Source organism: Herpailurus yagouaroundi, unplaced genomic scaffold, assembly GCF_014898765.1.
Source record: "Herpailurus yagouaroundi ecotype Mexico unplaced genomic scaffold, PumYag 28, whole genome shotgun sequence".
Classification (NCBI taxonomy): Eukaryota; Metazoa; Chordata; class Mammalia; order Carnivora; family Felidae; genus Herpailurus; species Herpailurus yagouaroundi.
This window is the reverse complement of record NW_024412376.1, coordinates 21,799,589-21,822,456: the sequence shown is the minus strand read 5'-3', so window position 1 is coordinate 21,822,456 and position 22,868 is coordinate 21,799,589. Positions and strand designations below refer to the sequence as shown.

General features: G+C 39.1%; 1 protein-coding gene across 3 annotated transcripts in view; it reads left to right on the top strand.

Moving 5' to 3' along the window:
* PALLD (palladin, cytoskeletal associated protein) overlaps positions 1-22,868 on the top strand; it is a 421,495-nt gene that overhangs the window by 184,886 nt on the left and 213,741 nt on the right. For all 3 annotated transcript variants that reach the window (XM_040470903.1, XM_040470895.1, XM_040470909.1), the window contains exons 4-8: positions 2,182-2,248; positions 3,737-3,842; positions 6,589-6,663; positions 11,303-11,444; positions 11,969-11,992. In XM_040470903.1, the coding sequence (XP_040326837.1) occupies positions 2,182-2,248; positions 3,737-3,842; positions 6,589-6,663; positions 11,303-11,444; positions 11,969-11,992 (414 nt within the window). The remainder of the gene's footprint in view (positions 1-2,181; positions 2,249-3,736; positions 3,843-6,588; positions 6,664-11,302; positions 11,445-11,968; positions 11,993-22,868) is intronic.

Here is a 22,868-nt window from a genome sequence, read left to right as displayed (position 1 = left end):
TCCTCAATTTTCTGATGTGTAATTGGACATAGTTCATCTCTTAGGTGAGTTATTGTAATTAAATGTTGGGGCACCTGGGTGGCTCAGTTAGTTAAGCATTCAGTTACAGCTCAGATCGTAATCTCATGGTTCGTGAGTTTGAGCCCCGTATCAGGCTCTCTGTTGTCAGCACAGAGCCTGCTTCAGATTCTCTATTCCCGCCTCCATCTCTGCCCCTTCTCTGATCACATGCTCTCTCTCTCTCTATCTCTCACAAATAAACATTTAAAATAATATAATAGGGGCACCTGGGTGGCTCAGTCAGTTGGGCATGCGACTTTGGCTCAGGTAAAGATCTCACAGCTCGTGAGTTCGAGCCCTGCATCAGGCTCTATGCTGACAGCCTGGAGCCTGCTTTGGATTCTGTGTCTCCCTCTCTCTCTGCCCCTCCCCTGCTTGTGCTGTCTTTCTCAATAAATAAACATTAAAAAATATATATAATGTTATAAAGTGCAAAGCAGATTGCCAGGCAAGCAGTAAGTACTCAAAAATTGGTAACTAACTCCACCTCAATTTTTCAAAGAACTTACAATTTTCTAGCATATAGGATGTTATAAGGGACCTGAGTAGTAAAGTAAGAACATGGGGAGTTCAGAGAAGACAGTGCACGCCAGTATGTTCAGCTCTTTGCATTGGGGTTCTAGGACATGGAATTTGGCCGATAGAGCTAGAAAATCTGGTTGGAAATCATGCGAGTCACTAAATAGCAGGGTTTTAGGTTTTTAAATTTACAGAATAGAAACTCATCATCTTAGTTTTTTTTTTTAACATATGTTACATTAAAAAATGATAAGAGTTTGAAGACTGACCTAAGAAGACAAGATAAGAATCTATTGTGGTAGTGCAGGATCTAAGTGAAGAAAGTCTATACTAAGTATTAAATAAATAGGAATGGACAGCAAACATTCTAGCAGAGTTACTTAAACATGACTGTTAAAACATTAATAAAAGACTAGAAAAATACAGTCATGGAAAGTAGCATGGGGTAGCCATCCAAGAAATTACATTAATGCATATATTCTAAATGTATTTATTTATTTTTAATTTTTTTCAAGGTTTTTTATTTATTTTTGGGACAGACAGAGACAGAGCATGAACGGAGGAGGGGCAGAGAGAGAGGGAGACACAGAATCGGAAACAGGCTCCAGGCTCTGAGCCATCAGCCCAGAGCCCGACGCGGGGCTCAAACTCCCGGACCGCGAGATCGTGACCTGGCTGAAGTCGGACGCTTAACCGACTGCGCCACCCAGGCGCCCCTATTCTAAATGTATTTAAAATATACTGCAAAGAGTACATATAGTGTGATTCCATTTGTATAGACATATACATAAATGTATGTTAATAAGTTTTTCTGACAAATACACATTAGCATGTGCAGAATGGCATTAAGGAAGATACTATCTTTAGTATTATGTCACACAATTCTCTTTGGTTACTTTTCTGTAAGCATGTATTATTTTATATTAAAGTATCTCTAACTCAAGTTAAATACATTTCATAAAAGCAATACCAAGAATATACCTCTAATCACACTTATTTTAAATCTGTCACCTAAAATCTCTTGTGACAAAACACATGAGCATTAAAATGTTAAGTACATTTTGTATTTTGACTAAAAACATAAGGTGACCCTCAATTCACAAACAGTAAAGAAGCGAATGAATTTGGGAGAGTGTGATCCAAAATTGGAGACATTCTTAGTCAAGAATGAAGCCACTATTTTGTTCTAATTTATCAAAGACTCAGAAAACAACTCCTAATTAATGAGTAATGAAGACATTGAGAATCCACACAATGTAATCTCCCAAGAAAGGGTTAAAGTTTAAAACCTTGGATGTTTTACACAGACATATACATTTATTTCATAGTTTATAAGCCACTTAGAAATTTGGTTGTGGTGGCCAAAGTGATAAGAAATGAAACTAATAGTAGATTTGGCATTCAAAACAATTGCTTTGAAGAAAGCTTTTTATAGTAGATCTTTAAGTAGGTTTCTGAAAAAACAGTCCAAATAAAAATGGTCTGAATCATTCCCTATTTCAAAATAAGACATTGTATGTTATTTAAAAATGAAAAATAGTACTCTCTGAAGCAGTTCTAGATACCCTCAAATCTTAATTTTGTCATTTTCTACTTTTTCAGGTGCCAGTTCGACAGATTCTGAGAGTGAAAGTTTAGCTTTCAAATTAAAACCTGGAGCCATGCCACAGTGAGTGCCTATGATCCCATCAATTGTCTGTATAACAAAGAATGTCACGAGAATCATTGGGGTACAAAGCAGCATGCATTGTACTTTGAAGGAAGAGGTCTGCTGATGTCAGTCAAAGATCAAATATCTGAACATGAACACATTTTTTTTAACTTAGGAATTTAGACTTTGAAGTCTGCATTTCATCACTGAGATGCCAAAATCAAACCATATACAATGTTAGTCTCAATGACAACTAACTGGTTGTAAATATGTAAAACTAACAGTCACATCGAGAGGAAACTAGTTAAATCATTACCAAAATATAAAGGAGGACCACTTTATTGATACAAACTGGAAAATGTCTAATTAAGCCAGAAATGGGTTTCCATTTGGATAAAGTCTATTACTGGTTAGATCTTATGAAAATGGTAAAATTTAGTTATTCTTAGGAAGACAGATGGGTTATTTTCCAAAATAATAATTATGTAAATTGATATTAATAATTTTTTGCAAAAATAAAATCAGACCTACCAGAATCTTGCAGAAAACGCCATGAATATTGAGACTGTGCTAATCAGTTTCTTTGATCTGCTAGTATATACATAACAATTATATGTATCCAGGAGCATATATATATATGTGTATGTATATATATATACACATATATATATGTGTATGTATATATATGTGTATATATATATACATACACATATACTCTGCCACCTCTGACTTCAGATAAAGATCTCAAGCATAGTAAAGTTACATGACTTGCTTGAGATTGTACAGCCAACCTCTTAGCAAAGCTGGGCCTACCAACCAACTGTTCTTAACCTTTCTCTACACCTCACTAACTTTTATGGGTAAGAAGAGACAAAAATGCCAAGACATTCTCAACAAAATGAGGAACCAGGACAATGAAGAGCTGCTAGACTTAAAATAGACCACTAAAACCATGAACTAAATACAGAACCCTAACCCTAGGACTTTTTCCAGACATTTTCTTTTCTCTTAGGATTTCCAACATCAAACTTTAGGTTCTCTGATAATGGCTGAATTATATATAGCTCCTTTTCTCTTACCCATGTATTTATTTTGGTAAAATCTATAAGGCCCATTCTATGTATGTATTGACTATAGCCATTCTAACTGTAGGTTATGGTTTCCCATTTCTGAAGCAGTTACAATTGAAGTGGACTGAGTACACAAAAAGAAACTGAAATATTCTGTGGAAATCTTTCAAAGAATAATTCCTGATTTTAAAAAGTTCTGGGACGCCTGGGTGGCTCAGTTGGTTAAGCGTCCGACTTTGGCTCAGATCGTCATCTTGCGGTTCATGGTTTCGAGCCTCGTGTCGGGCTCTGTGCTGACAGCTCAGAGTCTGGAGCCTGTTTCAGATTCTGTGTCTCCCTCTCTCTCTGCCCCTCCCTGGCTCATGCTGTCTCCCTCAAAAATGAATAAACATAAAAAAAATTTCTGATGGAACCCACTTGCCTTTTTATTTTCCAGAGCTCAAAAGAAAACAACTTCTGTTTCCTTGACAATAGGATCATCATCTCCAAAGACAGGAGTGACCACAGCTGTGATTCAGCCATTATCCATCCCTGTTCAACAGGTAAGTCCTCGTACCTGAAACCACAGGAGTCAAACTCATTAGCAAACTTTGTGAAGCAGACTTCATGATTACAGCTTCGATTCCAACTAGTACACTCCCTGCAATATTTTCCTAAGTGGGAGCACAACGGGGGGAGGAAAGAAAACGGTAGGTAAAGTTCTTCCTTTTAAGCACTAAAAATAATGTTTAATCAAAAACCTAGTACCAGTTAGTCAACATCTGCTTTCCCATTGGGAACATCTCTAACAGCCAATAACCTGATAATACGCTCTCTCTTTGAGCTATGACTATATGATTATTCTTCCACAACTGTGCCCTCTTCCATTTAGCCAAATTTATTAGCGCATTTAAAATAGAAGCAAGAAAAGTTGACATACCAACAAAAGTTTTTCCAGGAGCTAAACATAATCATGCCATAATAATAATAATAATAATAATTATTATTATTATTATTATTATTATTGGCTTAACCAAGCATTTTTACCGTGCTTTTATTTCATTACAAGACTGCCATGTCCAAAAAAGAACAACAGTACAAACTACTGAGGTAATAGTGAGCTTACTTTGCAGATACAACAACAGGAATTAAAAAAAAAAATTAGAATCTCTAAATGTTTTAATTAGATGTATGTTACTTTGCCTTTGTGCTATGATGTGTATATTTAAAAACAATACTCACAAAAGCCTTCCCCGCCCCCACCCTTGAAGTGTAAACTAATTCCTAACTAATCACTATGTTCTGTGAGCATCATCACCAGGCCTTCTATCTATTGAGCACTCAGGTATTGTAGAGTAATACTCTGGGATCTGTGGTATGTAGAAACCATAGAGAAGAGACATTTGAAACTTGAAAAGAACCAGCCAGTATAACTCACTTAAAGATGGTCTAAATATTTGTTTCAAATCCCTAAATCAGAGTGGAACCTATAGAAATATATGTGATTATATGTAGATTTTTTTGTTTTTTTGGTGTTCGATATTTAAGTATTGATAAGTGATGAATGCTTAGTACCATGCTAGGCATTTCATTGGAGAAAAAATATCTGTCACCATCTTCATTCCCAGTTTATAATTATTATTAATTATGTAAATTGATATTAATAATTAAGTTTTTGCAAAAATAAAATAAAACCTACAGGAATCTTTCAGAAAACTCCATGAATATTGAGACTATGCTAATCCTATTTCCTATGGGGAAATAAAAAATATAAAAATATGAATATTGCAGAACACATTAAAAGCCTAAGAGCAGGGGCACCTGGGTGGCTCAGTCGGTTAAGCATCCGCCTTCAGCTCAGGTCATGATCTCACGGTGAGTTCGAGCCCCGCATCGGGCGCTGTGCAGACAGCTCAGAGCCTGGAGCCTGCTTCTGATTCTGTGTCTCCCCTTCTCTCTATGCCTCCCCTGCTCACGCTCTGTGTCTCTCTGTCTCTCAATAATAAATTAACGTTAAAAAAAAATTTAAAAAAAGCCTAAGAGCAGAAAATATGTATTTACATATGTAAAACCATAATAATGTAAACAGTACATTTTAAGTGGTTTAAATTCTACAGGAGCACTAAATGGAAGGTAATCTAATCTATTCCGACAGTATAGGCAGGAGGCTGGAGGGCTCACAGAAACTCTGTTGCTTTATTATCATCAGCAACAGTCACATAAAATTTTAACACGCTGGAGCCAGATTGCCTGGGTGTAAGTCCCAGCTCTACCACTTACTAACTCAAAGAGACCTTGACTAAGTGATGTAACCTCTCTATGCCTAACTTCTTCATCTGTAAACTGAAGATAATACCATCTATCTATCTCATAGGATTATCATGAGGATTTAGGGAGTGAATCTCCACATAACATTTAGAACAGCGGCTGGCACAGACTAACTACTGTATAAGTATTCAAATAGTCTATGCACATAAAAAGACAGTGAAAAGTGAAACCCAATCCTAAATCACAAGCCAATGAAAAGTCTTACAAGGATAATGAATAGGCCCTTTCCATCCTAGCATCTCTACAACTGCCAACATTCCTGATGACATCTTGTCATATTTAGACACATAATATCAGATCACTATCATCTCGGGGTAAGAAGCTAACAATTGCTTATATAGAGCAGAATAAACCCAAAGTGCTTGAAAATAAATGAATGTAGAAGGAGAAATCATTTCCATTTACTACTCTGGAATCCTTCTATTTCCCCAGAGATGAGTTCCATTCAGTAAGTATTTCAGCACCTTTATTTTTTGCATATCAAGAAAAAACAGTATCCTTCTTTTTAACTTCCTATAATTCCTTATATCAAAAAAGAGTTCAAGTTAAAAATAAGGTAGGGGGATGTTTGATAATTTACTCTCCACTGCCAGTAACTTGTGCTTTTAATTCAATGAATCCAGACCGTATTTAAAAATAAAATATAATGTCTGTGAGAACTTTGGAAAAGACCCCTGTGAAACCCCCACACACAGAAATCCATTTGGTAATAGCATTTAAAAGCTCATGGATCCCTAAGGAACCAGGGAACTTGTACCTTGAATATCCTTTTGAGTAGAGAAGAGTAACAGATGTGAAATGAGGGTGTAGAACAATGTCTGTACTGTATGTAAGAGTAGACCAGCAAAATGATATATGGCGATGTTTTCTTTCCCTTGTTTCATTCATGTGGAGTGATCCCAATAATGAAAGGTTTCTTTAGCCCATCTGTTCAGCAATTTATATATTCAGAATTTGATCCCTGTGTCTCTGCTTTTTCAGGTTCACAGTCCAACCTCGTATCTCTGCCGACCTGATGCAACCACTCCTGCCTCCTTTCCTCCAATTTTTACAAAGGTCTGACATCTGCAAGTCTCATTCTCTGTGTTTGCTTTGGTCCTGAAATTCCACTCACATGGATTCACATGTGGCTTCATGTGGCAGTCTTTAAAAATGAAAACGAACAGATCAGTAGGCTGTCATGGTTACCTTTGGGGCTAAATAGGTATTTACCAAAAAATTGCTGGGTGATTATAATCTTGTGAAGGGTCTAAAAAATGTGGGCATGGTCAGTGACCTGATAGACCTTACAATAGAGTGGGAGAGCCAAGACAGGTGGGAAAAAAGACAAAATGCTGTGTTTGAAATTGTTTGGGAGAAACAACAAGTTTTATAGAAATAAAAAAAATGGGTAATAATTCAGTTTGTTCTAAGTTTGTGTTTTGCCTTGCCAAGCTGAATGACCTCCATTTCATTTGTCAACTGCTCAACTCAGAAATGGTTCCATGTAGCATATCTTCTCTCTGTTTTTTTTGTCTTTGTTTTGTTTTGAGAAAATTATAAACCTTTATTGAAAGACCTCTAAAAAGGCCTAAATAAGTGAAGAGAAATACCATGTCTGTGGACTGGAAAAATGGTCAAGAAATCATGACTCCCAGATTAATCTGTAAATGTAATGAATCTAGCTGAAATTCTAACAGGTTCCTTGTTTCATTTGTTTGTTTGAATTAGAACTTGGCAATTTGACTCTAAGATAAACCCAAAAATAGCCAGGGTACTCCTGAAGAAGGAAAATCATATGATGGCAAGGAAGGCAGGAGATTTGTCCTTGGAGATGTCAAGACTTTGTAAAAATATAGTAGTTAGGACAGTATGGTACTCGCATAAGACTAGACAAATTGACAGGTAATCAGAACAGAGCCCATAAAGACACTCCAGTATTTACAGAAACCTGCAGATCACTGGGTAAAGAATGAATTCCTCAGCAGAGATAATATATTTACATATATATATATATATATATATATATATATATATATATATATATATATATATATATATATAGGACTCCTATTTCATACTTTTTACAAAAATCTACTCCCAGTAAACTAAAGACAAATGTAAAGAGCAAATCCATAAAACATGCAAGGCAGTGGAGAAGAGCATCTTGCTTGTCTTCTTGGGGGGAATGATTTTTTTTTTCTTCTAAGCCAGCCTGAATCCAGCTTTATTAAAGATCTTTCCATAAACAATATTTACTTTAAGACATGGCAACAAATGATATTTGACAACAACTTTGAAAGCCCCCTCCTGGATACGGGGCGCCTGGGTGGCGCAGTCGGTTAAGCGTCCGACTTCAGCCAGGTCACGATCTCGCGGTCCGTGAGTTCGAGCCCCGCGTCAGGCTCTGGGCTGATGGCTCAGAGCCTGGAGCCTGTTTCCGATTCTGTGTCTCCCTCTCTCTCTGCCCCTCCCCCGTTCATGCTCTGTCTCTCTCTGTCCCAAAAATAAAAAAACGGAAAAAAAAAATAAAAAAAAAAAAAAAAAAACCCCCTCCTGGATAGATTACAAAAAAAAAAAAAAAAAAAAAAGATTGTGTGAAACCTTACCAAAAACAGTGCCACTCTAGTAGTCCATGAAGTTGTCCTTCGTTGCTTAGAACAGCACATGTTACCAAGGTGTGGATAATTCAGGTTCTGTGTGACTTTAGAGGTTTTTGAAAACAGCTTCACCAGATCATCACCAGGAAATCTGTTATCTGCTGAATTGCTACCCAAGACACGGCTGATTTTGAGGGTGTCAATGCACCTCTTGATTTAAGTAGATAAAGAAGATGTGAGGTTTTGCTTTCCCTCCCCATGGGGCTTCACCACTGGGGCCTGGCATATAGAGATGTTAGGGAATTCCTCCTGGGCACCAAGAGAAATCCTTGAAAACTAGACACAAAACCTTGTTCCTCCTGAATCAGTGACATATTAGTGGTATATCCCCTTTCTCCAGAAGAAAACCGTGAACCACACTGTGTGCCAAACACACAGCGTAGTAAAAAGAAACATAAAACAAACTTCTATATTTTTATAAAGGAATTATATATTTTTATAAAGGAATCACAAACTATGGAGTGACTGGAAGCATAGAGCACCCCTCCCTGGGCATTTTCGGTGCCTTTTACCCTCTGTGTCTAGATTGTAGACCATCTCTGTTCTCTGTAGGATTGCTTTCTTCCTTCCTTGCATTTGCTTTCCCCTTTATCCCTTTGGGCATCTTTTCTCCCTGCTTTGCTGGGTCCTTTTTGGGCCTGAGCTTTGGTTTTGGAGGGGCAGGTGTAGAAAATAAATCTGCTGATCTCCTTTGTATCTCAAACTAGCTTTCCCTTTGTCACCCTTAGCATCTTTGGGGGCATGATGGTGACAGTGAATGCCAGGTGGGCTTTGCCAGTTTAAGAGGTGCCTCCATCTATTTCCTCCTACTACTCTGGTAAAGATTCCCAGGTTTCGCAGCTGGTCAGAGGCAGAGCAGCACTTCTGCCTGTGGGCCACCGGGCTTCGCTTGGGACAGTAGAGCTGGCATGGACTGTGGGACTTTGGGCGGTAGGGACACATGAGAGACTGGGAGAGCAGCTGGCCTCATGTGGCATTTCTTGCTAAATAGTTGGACCCCTTCAAGGAATTGCAATATCAGGTGGGCTTGGTATATGACATGAGATACCCTTATATGGACCTGAAACACATTCAGGAGTCCCAAAGTTTACTGAGTGGGTGGTGCAGATTACCAAGCACAACTTCTGAATGCAGTCTCCTTCAGTGCTCCTCCTCATGTTCCTGCAGGTTCTCCTAGTGGCTCATTCTGCCTGGCTGTGGCTTTTCTCAAGATAAAAATGTTTGCTCCAGGGCGCCTGGGTGACTCAGTTGGTTAAGCATCTAACTCTTGGTTTTGGCTCAGGTCATGATCCTATAGTTGGGGAGTTCGCGCTCCCCATCAGGCTCTGTGCTGACAGTGTGGAGCCTGCTTGGGATTCTCTCTGCCTCTCTCTCCACCCCTGCCCCCCTCTCTATTTCTCAGCATAAATAAATTAAAAACAGAAAAAAAGTTTGCTCCAGGTGGAATCAAATTGTGATCCTGCAATAACTGGAGTTTTGACTCTTCAGGTCCTTGGCATCCTGCCCATTTTCTCTATCTCTGACTCTCCAAAGTTTGAACAAACACACAATCGTAATAAATCAGAGTCTCCTTTGGTGCCTGAAAGGTCAAATATGAAACATATTTGTGTACCCTTTGAAATCTACCACAAGCAATTTCCTGGACAAGCCTGGAAGTGTTTAATAATCCACACAACCTGGAGCCTGTGAGCAGCACTTTGCCTGCTGTGGTCCATTAAATTGGCTCTTCTCTGGACCCGATCACAAAGTGAAAAAGTCCATTTAAAACCAGAGATTTCCTACATTAAAAAAAAAGGGGGGGGGGTTGAAGAATGCAGTCAGAAGTAGTTAATAATCTTAACCTTTTTACTTAAAAAAGGCATTCTTGTTAACTACCGAAATTATCAAATGCCTTCTCCGACTTAACACTAGATTCTCATACTTCCTCTGTCAACCTCATCAACTTTGAGAATTTCCTTAGAGCTCTAACACACTCACCGAAGGCCATTTGCCACAACACTTGTTTTTCCCAACAGGCCATTTGTCATCCCTTCAGATAATCTTAAATAAATAATAAACCGAAAAGACCACACAACTTCTTGATGTAAGTTTGTTTGCTTTTGGTTGATGTACAGGTGAATTGCTTTGTCATATTTGAATTATTTTAAGACTTCTATATGACCTATGTAAGATCTCATGCTGTGAAGTCAGAAGTTTAAAAAGTCAAAAAGTTTAGTTAAAAAGTCAAAAGTTAAGTTTAAGCCATTGCTAGGTCCTCCTGGAGAAAGAAGGTAGAGAACCTATGGAAGAAGACTGGGCATCTTTTGATATTTAATAACAAGTATAAAAGCTTTTACCTCCTTGCATCTGTGAAACCAAATTAACTTCTAATCCGTCGGACTGTAAAAATGTACTGGTCTGGAATTGGAGTGGGGTCCGGGGCAGCGAGGGTAATTGCAAAGGAAGAGGAAATGAAGGTCATGAAGGGAGATGTACTATGGGTTTTATTGTTTTACTCAGAACTTTAAAATGAGAAAATCCCCAAGCCCCTTGTATTAATAAACCATGTTAATAAACCTGACGTAGGAAACCCATTGGCAAAGGTGTGTTGGGGGGTGGGGGGGGGGGGAGTACATGGACAGTTGGAGCATGTGAAAACAAACGTATGCCTTTTTTTTCCTTCCTGTCTGGTTTTCCCAGGAATCTACGTTCATATGAAATATAATGGTTTGGGGAAGTTTGCATTCCACCAGCTGACTCTTAAATGTAGATAAAGGTAACAGGCATTACCATAAAATTCCATAAATATGAAGTGGCAATAAATTTGCAGAGAGACACGAAGTTTCTAGAGGCCCAGTAGTAAACCCTACTAATGTCATTATATGGAGATTATGAAAAGCTGACAACCAATGGGTTTAAAGGTGTTTCTTTTTATCTGAGTTAGTGGTAATTATCTTATGATGCAAGTTTTGCCTTTTTTTTTTTTTTTTCCGGGAAGCTTTGGAAGCGTTATTGTCTGTTGTGAAATTGTGGACATGTGCACCAGTCTAACAGGGAGTGTTTTCCTTGAATTTTAGGAACTGCAAAACATAGCTGCATCAGAGGGTCAGGTGGTGGTACTGGAGTGCCGGGTCCGAGGAGCGCCCCCTTTGCAGGTCAAGTGGTTCCGACAAGGGAGTGAAATCCAAGACTCTCCAGACTTCAGAATTCTACAGAAAAGTAAGGAGAGGTGCCCATTCTCCCACATTCATTCATTTTCTTCCCTCAAGCTTCCAAAAAACCAAGAAGGGTTTAGTCATTTGGATGAATTGGTTTCTATTTTTGGGAGAGTAGTAAGACCAGATAACCTGCAAATATGTGGGGTCCAGTGTATTTAAGCAGTGGTGGTCACTTGTGTAACCCTTTGAAGGTCTAATGAAAGTTGTATATACGTCAGAAAATGTTACAACTTGTGAACTCAAAGTAGGGCAAATAATTTGAGGAGGAGTATAAGCCTCCTATAAGCCCCTCTATGGATTGTGGTTTATAAAACTTCCTAGTATAAGCTGTTTGTTACTGGTGGAATTTGGGTTTCTGTATTTCTAGAAATATAAATTGATCTATCACTTTACTCTTTTGTACTGTGGAGTTCCCTATATTCTGTAGACATGTCCTAGACAGAGAAAAGATAGGTGGATTTATTATTAATGGAATCCCATTCTAATACTCTGTTTTGATTTATTTTTTCCTCATGTGGCAAACAGAACCTAGATCTACAGCTGAACCTGGTAAGAAGCTTTTTCTTTTTGTTCGTTGGTAACGTATCTTTGGGGTTTCAATAGTTCTTTGTCTCAGTTTTAAAGCCATAAGCAGAACCATGTTTTTGCAGTTCGCTGGAAATACGAAACCCCCTTAAAGACAATATCTTCTTTATCATGGGGTGTGTCCACTGCATTTTACATCAACTTCTTTATTAGTAAAACATTAAGTTCCATTCAGACAAGAAGGTCAAGCTCAGTGGTTTAAGGCTTTTTTAAATATAGTCTTTTATATTCAGAAAGCAAAGCAAGTTAATAAAAAAAATCGTCCTAAAATTCCAGTAGAAAAGAACCATCTGCTACATACTTTCGCTAACCAAAGCCCAGGAACAGCTCGACCCTCCAGCTTAGAAATGCATCTCACATGAGAGCAGCCCAGAGATGTAAGCAAAACTGACCACCGGTATTTCTCATTTATGTAGCCTGAGCCATAAACTTGTACAGTTCTCCCAGCATGAAGAAAGTCATCTTGCCCTAGGATCTCTCTTAATTACCGGGTCATTTGACCTCATCAGAGTGCTATGTTATCCGGAAGCGCCAGATCCAACTCTTCTGCTTCAGACTTCGTGGATATTTATGACTCCTCATGAACTAAAACAACATTTGAAAAAGAAACAATAATGTTTCTCTGTGTATTTTACAGGACGCCCACCTCAAGAGTACTTTCTTTTGTGTTTCTCCCTTTGGCAAAATTACAGTTTTCCTTAACTCCTTGCCAAAGGTTGAAAAGCTGATTTGTGCTTTTCTCCAGCTTTGAGCAGCTTCTGCCATCATGTCCCTTAGGAGCCATGGCTTTGCTCTGTCCCTTCTTTGACAACTTGAAAGTTCTCAGTGGGCTACTGCAGGTCAGGTTACTATGGTTAGTCCCGGACCTCTCACATCCGAGCATTGGGCCATTAAAAGTAGGATGTGATCCTTTTAGGATCCAAAGGTTAAAGGGTACTGAGTAGCATCCTTAAGGAACAATTGGAATTGATCTAGTGCCTTCTTGTCATGATTACAACCAGAGATGTTGCCCCACTTAATGTGTCAGTCACCACACCAAATACTGTAGTCACTTTCCAAAACATAGAAATAGACAACTTCATATTCTGTGATAGGTCTTTATATAAAATTGCATCTTGGGGCACCTGGGTGGCTCAGTTTGGTAAGCGTCCGACTTCGGCTCAGGTCATGATCTTGCTGTTCGTAGGCCCCATGTTGGGCTCTGTGCTGACAGCTCAGAGCCTGGAGCCTGCTTCAGACTCTGTGTCTCCCTCTCTCTCCACCCCTCCCCTGCTCACACTCTGTCTCTGTCTCTCTCAAAATAAATACTAAAAAATTACAAATTAAAAAATTGCATCTTGCTGGTTCCCTGATACATGGAACTTCTGAGACTCCATCTGCTGCATGAGCTAAGATGTTAGGGCACACTTGTGTTTACTATTTTAAATAGACTTATTGATAGATATAAAAGTAGGAGCCAGATACCTCTTTATCTACAAAAAACGTTGACGTGAAAAAGTCACGGGCAGTTTATATCTTACGATACTTTATGTGCAAATAAAACTGAAGTTTTGAGCCACAAATTCTAAAAGCATCATTACTGGAACGGATTACTGCTTTTGATGTTGTGTTGTGGATTTTGTGCAAATTCATGCAATTCTTTTTCATCATGTTGTTATCCCTTGTCGTTACCTACAGAGGTGATGATGATTTATGAAATATCTTCCATGATCTGTGTTGGAAATTCATAAACTAACCATCATCTGAAAACTCACAACACTGGTTAGAAGCTGCATAGTTTAGGGGCGCCTGGGTGGCGCAGTCGGTTAAGCGTCCGACTTCAGCCAGGTCACGATCTCGCGGTCCGGGAGTTCGAGCCCCGCGTCGGGCTCTGGGCTGATGGCTCGGAGCCTGGAGCCTGTTTCCGATTCTGTGTCTCCCTCTCTCTCTTTGCCCGTCCCCCGTTCATGCTCTGTCTCTCTCTGTCCCAAAAATAAATAAACGTTGAAAAAAAAAAAAAAAGAAGCTGCATAGTTTAGTTTCTGAGTATATATGTATTTGGAAATTGAAAATACTCAATATATTGGCTAAGAAGGAATAAATTTGGGTGTGGAGGGAGAACAGAAATGTCTGCTACCACCCCCCCCTTTTCCATCCTCCTCCCTTTTATCCCTCAAACTACAAACTTTTTCAATTATGATTTTCTGTTTTGCTTCTAGCACAATCATGATTTGATCATGATTATTTAATAAAATTAGTTCTCAGCTTAGTGGATAAAATGACCTCTAGACATACATCGGTGCCTTTTTAACATGGCAAAATCATGAAGAAAAGAGCAAGATAATGAGGGGAACTTCCTTTTAAACTGCATATCCTAGCAATATAAGTTTCTCCTTTCATGTTCACTGAATTTTCTTATTTTTCCCCCTTTAGTTAGATCTGGAAGCATTTAAGAAAACAGGGGTGCCTGGGTGGTGCAGTTGTTGAGTGTCCAACTCTTGATTTTGGCTCAGGTCATGATCCCAGAGTCGTGAGATTGAGCCTGCTTAAGACTGTCTGTCTCCCTCTCCCTCTCCCTCTCCCCCTCCCCTTCTCACAATGTCCCTCTCTCTCTCTCAGAAAGAAAGAGAAAGAAAGAGAGAGACAGAGAGAAAGAAAGAAAGAAAGAAAGAAAGAAAGAAAAAATGGACTCTTCCATTCTAAGCACAATAATAGAATTTGCTGAGAACAAATATATCTTGGTACAGAAATATGTCAACGAAATCTGTCAATATAAGAAAAAAAGGGTGTCTGGATGGCTCCGTTGGTTAAGCATCCAACTTCGGTTCAGGTCATGATCTCGTGGTCCGTGGGTTCGAGCCCTGCATTGGCCTTTGGGCTGACAGCTCAGAGCTTCAAGCCTGCTTCGGAGTCTGTGACTCCCTCTCTCTCTTCCCCTCTCTTGCTTATTTGTTCTTTCGTTCATTCTTTCTCTCTCTCTCTCTCTCTCGAAAGTAAATAAACATTAAAAAAATAATATAAAAGAAAAAAAACTTGTATACAGTCAGCAGCTATTAAAAACAAAACCCGTGTGGCGTTGGTGGCTCGTTTGGTTAAGTGTCTGACTCTTGATTTTGGTTCAGGTCATGATCTCAAGGTTCATGAGTTCAAGCCCTGCATCTGGCTCTGTGCTGACCACCTGGAGCCTGCTTGGGATTCTCTTTTTCTCCCTGCCCTTCCCCTGCTGTCTCTGCCCTTACCCCCTTCTCTCTCTCAAAATAAACATTAAAACACACACACACACACACACACACACACACACACACACACACACAGCTAGTTTTCCCTGAACCGATAATTTCTCCACAATTATATTTATTACATTACTAGAATTGCTCATTTCTCTTTTATGCCAGAGCATTAAAATGCTCTCCATCAGGGAATCTACAATAGGCATGTAGTGTCAAATAAAATTCATGATCATATTTTTTAAACAAAAAAAAAACCTTTAAACAAATGAATTCAGGTGGACTGCTTCTGTGAGCTGCTGCTATGAGAACTTCAGAATAAGCAAATGTTAAAATATAATTTCTACTTAAACAGTATTTTGGCATGCCTGACAAAACTATGATTCTGATTCTTTTACTAGTAGCCAATTGTTTTCCTTACCCTGAGCTTAAAGTTGACCATCGACATTGTTGGGGGAAAAAAACCCAAAAGATATTTTGAACTGCTTACTTTCCTTAAATGACCTGATTGGCTATCCATTAGGCCACTGAACTATTCAACTGTATAAAGTGGATGCAGGAACTGACTTCCCTGATCGCCGTTTTTTAGCCACTGTTTAAATGGAAAGCAGAAAAACAGACATGACTACAGTACATCTGAGGAAAGAGATAAATTTTATAGGACTAGGCCAGTGATGTTTTCCGAATGCTAAAACATAAATAGTCTTTGAAATTCAGGAACATATCTGAGCATTTGGGTTTTATTACCCTCTCTTCCTACTCTCCAGTTCTCTGACACATTCACTCTTGCTCTCTCCTCCCTAGTTGGTGCTCAATCTCTTTTCCTCTCTGCTTTTCCCTGCTTCATTCGTTTTATCTCTTTATGCTTCTTCCCTTTTAAAATCATGTGTTAGAGCTCTAGAAATGAAATTCACTAGTACCTAGATATAGCCCCATTAGGGATTAGATATTCAGATAAAAAAAAGGAACCACCAGATTCTCTCCTAATGCATTTGAGAGACTGAAACAGGTTTTTCTTGTCACTACTGTGTTGTATCTGTCTAATGTGTTTTACACTCCCTTCTCTGTCTAGACAGAAGTCGGCTTGCATCACAAATCTTTTCAGACTGTTTTGTGAATTAATAGCTAGTCAGCTTACTTAAGACCAACATCCGTTTGTCATATTACCTGCTCTGGCCTCTTTCCTTGACATTCTGACTTTATACTGATTGAATCCTTCAAAGACTAGTCTGGGGTGGAGGTGGTGTGGAGGGCACAGAACACTCATTTGACAGCTGTTAATACTCAGGCCCTTACTCAGCTGTCTGGACGTAGCCACAAACTGTATTGAGTTACTTCTATAGCATTGTCTGGTGGTATGCGAAATTAAAAATCCCGTGTTTTGCTGGCTGGGAAGTTACACTTATAAAAATATGATGCCTTGTACTTTCAGTATAAATCTCTGCTAACCAAATGCCACCCATCATCTTAGATCTTCTATAATAGAATCCATGTTTTGATTCTGTGATTCACAATGTGAAGTTAATTATATTTGTTAGGTGTACTAAGGTGCTGAGTTGTAGGACAGCAATGGTAAAGATGTTTGAGATCCCAGTAGATTATACATAGTTAAGAGCTTAAAGGTTAAACAAAGTTTAAACAAAAGTGGATTGTGTGAAACCTGTGATTCTCAAACTGTGTGACGAGGTGCCCTGGGGCACCACACAGATTGACAGAGGTACTGTAATGTTTGAAAATTTTAATGCAAGTACAATGATACTCAGCATTTGATAGACACGCTATTAGCTTGAAACAGTTCAGGGTTTCAACATGAGGTCACTCCACATTCTTTTCTATGACATCATATCTATGTGAAACTGCGTTTTTGATGTGTACATGTGCTAAACAAGTAAGTGCCACATGAAAATCAATGTGGAACATGAAATGAGGCTGGCTGTGTCCCATCTGATCTCAAGAGTTCTGCAGTACCCAACAGATGCATGCATTCATTAGTTAGTAATTGTGGTTATTTAAGAATAAAATAATATTTTTCTTTCAACTTATATGTGTTTTTTCTAATAGTAACTAACTTGTTAAGACCTAAGTACTTACTATATTCTTTCAAAATAACTACATAACAAATGAAGGTATATATTTTGGCTTAGCAGCATCATAAAAAAAAAACAAAAAACAAAAAAACAACTATTACTGAGACACTTAGGATCCCATGGACCAAGAAAGTTTGGTTTAATCTTTTGGAAGAGGGGCACATTTGAGAGTGCATCAAAAAGGAAACTCAGTGACTCTTAGAATTCTAAATTCTCCATGATCTTACTCCACGTCATCTTCTGCACTGACCTTCTAGAATGCTGGCCTGTGAGCCTTTCCTTTCCAGGCAGAGCCTAAAGGACTCCTTTCTGGGCAATCTGAACATTCCAAGAGAAACAAAAAATCCATATGTGTGATATGGGAGTTTTTCCAACAAAGAGGCCATCTAGATCACCATACCGGGAAGGCCAGAGTGGGCATGCTCCTCTGTCTTCCTCTGAGCATCTAATCAACTCAGAACCATGTCAACAAAAAGAGAGAAAAGACCTCTGAAGAAACCTGTATCATGGATGATCTAGAAGAAAAGAAGCATCTTCCCTGGAAAGCAACTTGAATAAAACAGACTTGCAGAGAGAAGAAAATGTAAAAACCCAACCCTCTTCTCAGATAAGAAAATCAGCACATCCAAAGAGTGAAATTGAAAATGCCTTAAGAAGAGGGGAGGAACATTCAGAAAAAAGCTCTTGGAATGGAAAGCTGGTAGCAGAAATAAAAGTTGAGGAAATGTTTCACAAAGTAGGGCAAAAAGACAGCAAAGGACTATAAGAGCAAAGGTAAGAAGAGTAGATACACTAGAGAACCTGCTTCAGTAGACTACACCTATGTATTGGAATCCCAGAGGAGAGGACAAATAAGGGGACGAGATTTTCAATGAAATATTTTTTAATTCCCTAAACTGAAGGTAACTGTTCCCAGATTGAAAGGACTCACTGTGTGAACAGTGGATGAAGATAACTTCACAGCAGTGTGCATCATGAAATTCAGAATATCCAGGACAAGGAGATGATTCTGCCAGTGTCCAGGGGAAAAAACATGAAGGCACATAAAACAAGATAGAATGGCTTCAGACTTCTTAGTAGTCATGCTAGACATGAAGAGACAATGAAGCAAAACCTTCAAAATTCTGAAGTAAAATTACCTCAAACTTAGAATCCTATACCCTGCCATACCTTCAATTCTTTGTGAAGATACAGTCAAGAGTTTCCAGACTTGCAAGGTCTCGGAGGTTTTCCTCCACATCTCTTCAGGTGGGATGTGTTCTACCCAGCAAGAGAACTCCCCTAGAAAGAGGAAAATGTGGTGGATGGGAAGCAGGCCATCAAGTGCAGATGAGAGCCAAAGGGAGCCCTGCAGGAGGGTGACAGCTGGGCGTCAGGAATGGAGGATAGTTCCAGATTGGAGTTGTGGGGCACAAGAGACAGACACACTGAAGTTTTTCAGCACTAAGAGCTCATCGCCACTGCTTCCTCCTTTACCCTGATGACAGAATGGCAGGGTGGCAGGCCTGTTGTGCTCTCCCCTCCCTGCACAGCCTCCCGGTTCAGCTAAGAACATTCATTCATCCTCCCTTCCACCACCGTTCTCACTTGTTCTGGTGCTGAGATTTGGGAGTTGGCCACGTTGAACTTAAAAACAGAAAGCATAGGGACACCTACTTCCCCAGCTATTCGTGCTGGCTGTCCAGTTCCTGCCCACACTTAGCCCCACCAGACTTCCTCATGGAGGTAAGCCTTAAGGTTCCCAGGACTCATTCAGGGTTACTTGTCTGCCGATTACTCCTGTGGTGGTTTTTGTAAACATCATAGGGAGGCTGAAGCCAGTTTACACCCCAAGATAGTTCCTGTAAACTTTTTCTGACAAGTTGGCCTTTTCTTTGCACAGTAAGACTTGTGGTTAGGACTCAATTTTTAAAAACCAAACACATTTTTTGAAGGATACAAATAGAAGAAACATAATCAAAGGACGGATGATCTCAAAAGAAGGGGGAGGATTCAATTGGGGAGGGCATGGGGGCATTTCTAAAGTATTAGTAATATTTTATTTCTTAGACTTGATGGGTGCACAGGGGTTCATTTTATTGTTATTCCTTAAACCGTGCATTTAAAATATCCTCTATATATGATACAGTTTGCAATTGCAAAAAAAAAATCCTTTATGAAAATTTATGCAAACATTACGTTTACCAGCACTGAATCTCATCTTGTTGATTTTAACCCAGACTCGTTTTTATCAGTTGTGTTAGATAAACCCACTTGGTTTGGAAGGTAAAAGCTGGATTTCTTTTTAGTTAGGCCGGACTCCAAAGGCTGGTGGGGAAGCTATGAAAGAAGGCGTTTTATGAAAATGTCCCCTTATCACCCAAAGGACATAAGTAATATTATCCTTGCTGCCTCATCATTTTATAAGGTTTGGCAAACAAAGTTATTTGTATTTAACAAAGTGTTAAGTACGTCCAAAAATCTTAATGAAACTCATGGTTGAGTTCTGAGAGATATTTACATGATTAAGTAATTTTTAGCTAACTATAAAAAAAAGTATCAACAGTAAGTTTCCAATTTAGTAATTTATCACATGCCATCCAATCAAAACCTTTCATCTAAGAAAAATGGATTAAAATGGATCATAGAGCTACTGGTAATTTAAATTTTTTCCATTTTTTAAAATGGACAGTTTTTTAAATAGATAAGTAAGCCTCTAACCACCTTTGTTGGAGATAAACAGTCATCTCTTGACTTCCATTTCTGACCAGAATGTATTTTACAGATGTCTTAAAGGACTTTGTTCAAATAAGATGCTTCCAGATGAAAATGCAATATTACAGCCTAGCTCATCTCATTTCCTCATGGCTTTCTTCATTTTGGTCGTGTCAGAACCATACAAGCTATGATGCTTACTTTCTCTGAACAAGATGTGAGCCTAGTGTCACTTTGGGACAAAATTTTCTAAGAGCAGAAAAGCTAAACAAGCTCTGGGGCATTTGACTAAAATTTTATCTAGTACAACTCACTGAGACATAGCAGTGTGTGAAGATCACTAGAGGAACATCCCAATGATTGTCCTTCTGTGGTGGTGATGGTGTTCAGTGAGGTTGTAGCCTTTTCTAGAAGTTTAGTCAATCTGTACGTGACGATACGTTTATGCAATGGAAGTATTCCTGGAAACTCGCATACAATGAGTTTTATTCAGTCAAATGTGAAACAGTCTTTTTGTAAAGCAAATGTTTACTTTTTTCCTGGGAACTAAATTTCATTCATACATTTATTCAAAAATATTCACGGAGAGATGCTGATAACATGCCAACAGACCAAATGCTTTCCATGTTCACAGGGGCTGTAGTCAAGGTACCAGAAATGAACACGCTAATTTCACAAAAAATTATTTATAGGTATGAGAGTTGTCTCCCAGGAGAGTTTGCCATCCTAAAATTACAATATAGATGGTGGATCTGACCAACTCTAATCAAAAAAGACTCCTCTGAGAAAATCATGTTTAGGTGGAAGCATCAGGCTGAGGGCTTAGAGACGGAAAGAAATGTGGCTTTGCGGGGAGGGCCAGAGTGCATGAAGCTCAGAATGAAGGAAGGAGAGAGGCACAAAAGGAACCTGGCAAGTAAGCAGCAGCCTGGTCATTTAGGGTTCTGTGACCACATTGAGGATTTGTAATCTGTCCCCAGAGTCATGGAAGGATGGGGTGATGATAAAATTTCATTCGCAAAAGTGCCCTATGGTTTAGAAGGGGTAATTATATATAGTAGGTCAGGGTGTTTTTTTAATGGCATAACTAAAAATCACAAAATCATAGGTAGCATAAGGAACTTTAAAATTGGCAAGATCATCAACTCCAAAACCACTTTACATCATCCCTGATAGATAAGATTTTATCCTGTTTCTGAATGTAGGTTTCAAGGTACAGAATTATGTCTATGTTTACAGTTAAGGCATTCTCAGGCATGAACTGGTGATGGAAGTTTCTCCAAGTGTCTCCAGAAACGCCATCTTTCTAGGTATGAATAATCCAAGGTTGAGAGAAGACCTTTCCAGAGAACGCCAAACACTGGGGAGATAGTGCAGGACTGAGGCAGTGGCTCCCTGGGCAGGATGCACCTCAGTGCAGCTGAAAGCTGGGAAGGCTTCATGGCTTCCAGCAGCATCTGCTACAGGGGACAGAGGTGACCTACCTGTGCCGTAAGCCCATCTCTCAGAGGGCTGCCAGTATATGAGGGTTTTTTTTCCCTCAAATCTCAAAAGATCAGGCTGTTTTTCTTCTGATGCCAGTATGTCCACATTACAAGCCCTTTGACTGGTCTTATATCCTATTCCAATTTATCATTGAAGACACACAGCACATCTCCTTGTGCCGATGAATTTCCTATTGAATTACTTGGGTAGTGAGAGTAATTAAAATTTTCAGATTCAGAAAACTCCTTGTTTCCTATCTTAAATCTTTCCTTACCTCATTTTACACGGAGTTCCTTGTGCCCTGAACTAGGAAAAATGCAGAACAACTAGAGAGGCTTTGTCCTCTGAGGGGGGAAGAAAAAGCTTGCTCATAGGAGGCAGGATGACAGTCTTCCGAATTTTGACTTTAATGTTAATTAACCATGACCTTGAGAAAATCACTTTAGAACTCACCTGAAGAAATGAGAAATTTGGGCTAGACAACTCCAAAATCCCTTATGGTACTAATATCCTAAGTTTTCCCTTCTTTGGTTAAGTACATTTTTTTTCTTTCTGTTTAAGTATACTTTTAACTCATTCTGTAACCCTGTGTATTTAGTTATAAAATTTCCTATCCCGGGGCGCCTGGGTGGCTCAGTCAGTTAAGTATCCAACTTCGGCTCAGGTCATGATCTCACAGTTCATGGGTTTGTGCCCCACATCGGGCTCTGTGCTAACGGCTCAGAGCCTGGAGCCTGCTTCGGGTTCTGTGTCTCTCTCTGTTTCTCCCCCACTCACATTCCCTCTCTCTCTCTGTCTCTCTCTCAAAAATAAATAAAGCTTAAAATTTTTAAAAATTTCCTATCCCTTGTACCTTTCTAGATATATCTCACTTTCCAAATGATTACTCTTATATGAAGCTCCAACTTGAATTATTTCCACACTTTCTATCTTCCTTTTCTTTTTTAATTTTTTAATGTTTATTTTTGAGAGAGAAAGAGAGTGAGTGGAGGAGAGCACAGAGAGAGGGAGACACAGAATACAAAGCAGGTTCCAGGCTCTGAGCTGTCAGTACAGAGCCCGACGCGGGGCTCGAACCCACCAACCGTGAGGTCGTGACCTGAGCCAAAGTCAGACACTCAACCGACTGAGCCACCCAGATGCCCCTCTATCTTCCTTTTCAATTGGAAGGCCAACAATTGTGTACAGCACAGTAAGAAAAACAAAAACCCCACAGGATAACCTCATGGTTTCTCTTATTCTCTTGTTTTTCTTCTATTCAGTGAACTTTTTAATCAAATAATAATTGTGCACTTCATATGTATCCATATCTCTCAAACCTTTACCTGAAGCCACCCCCCCCCCCCCCTTTTTTTAATGTGCCAGACT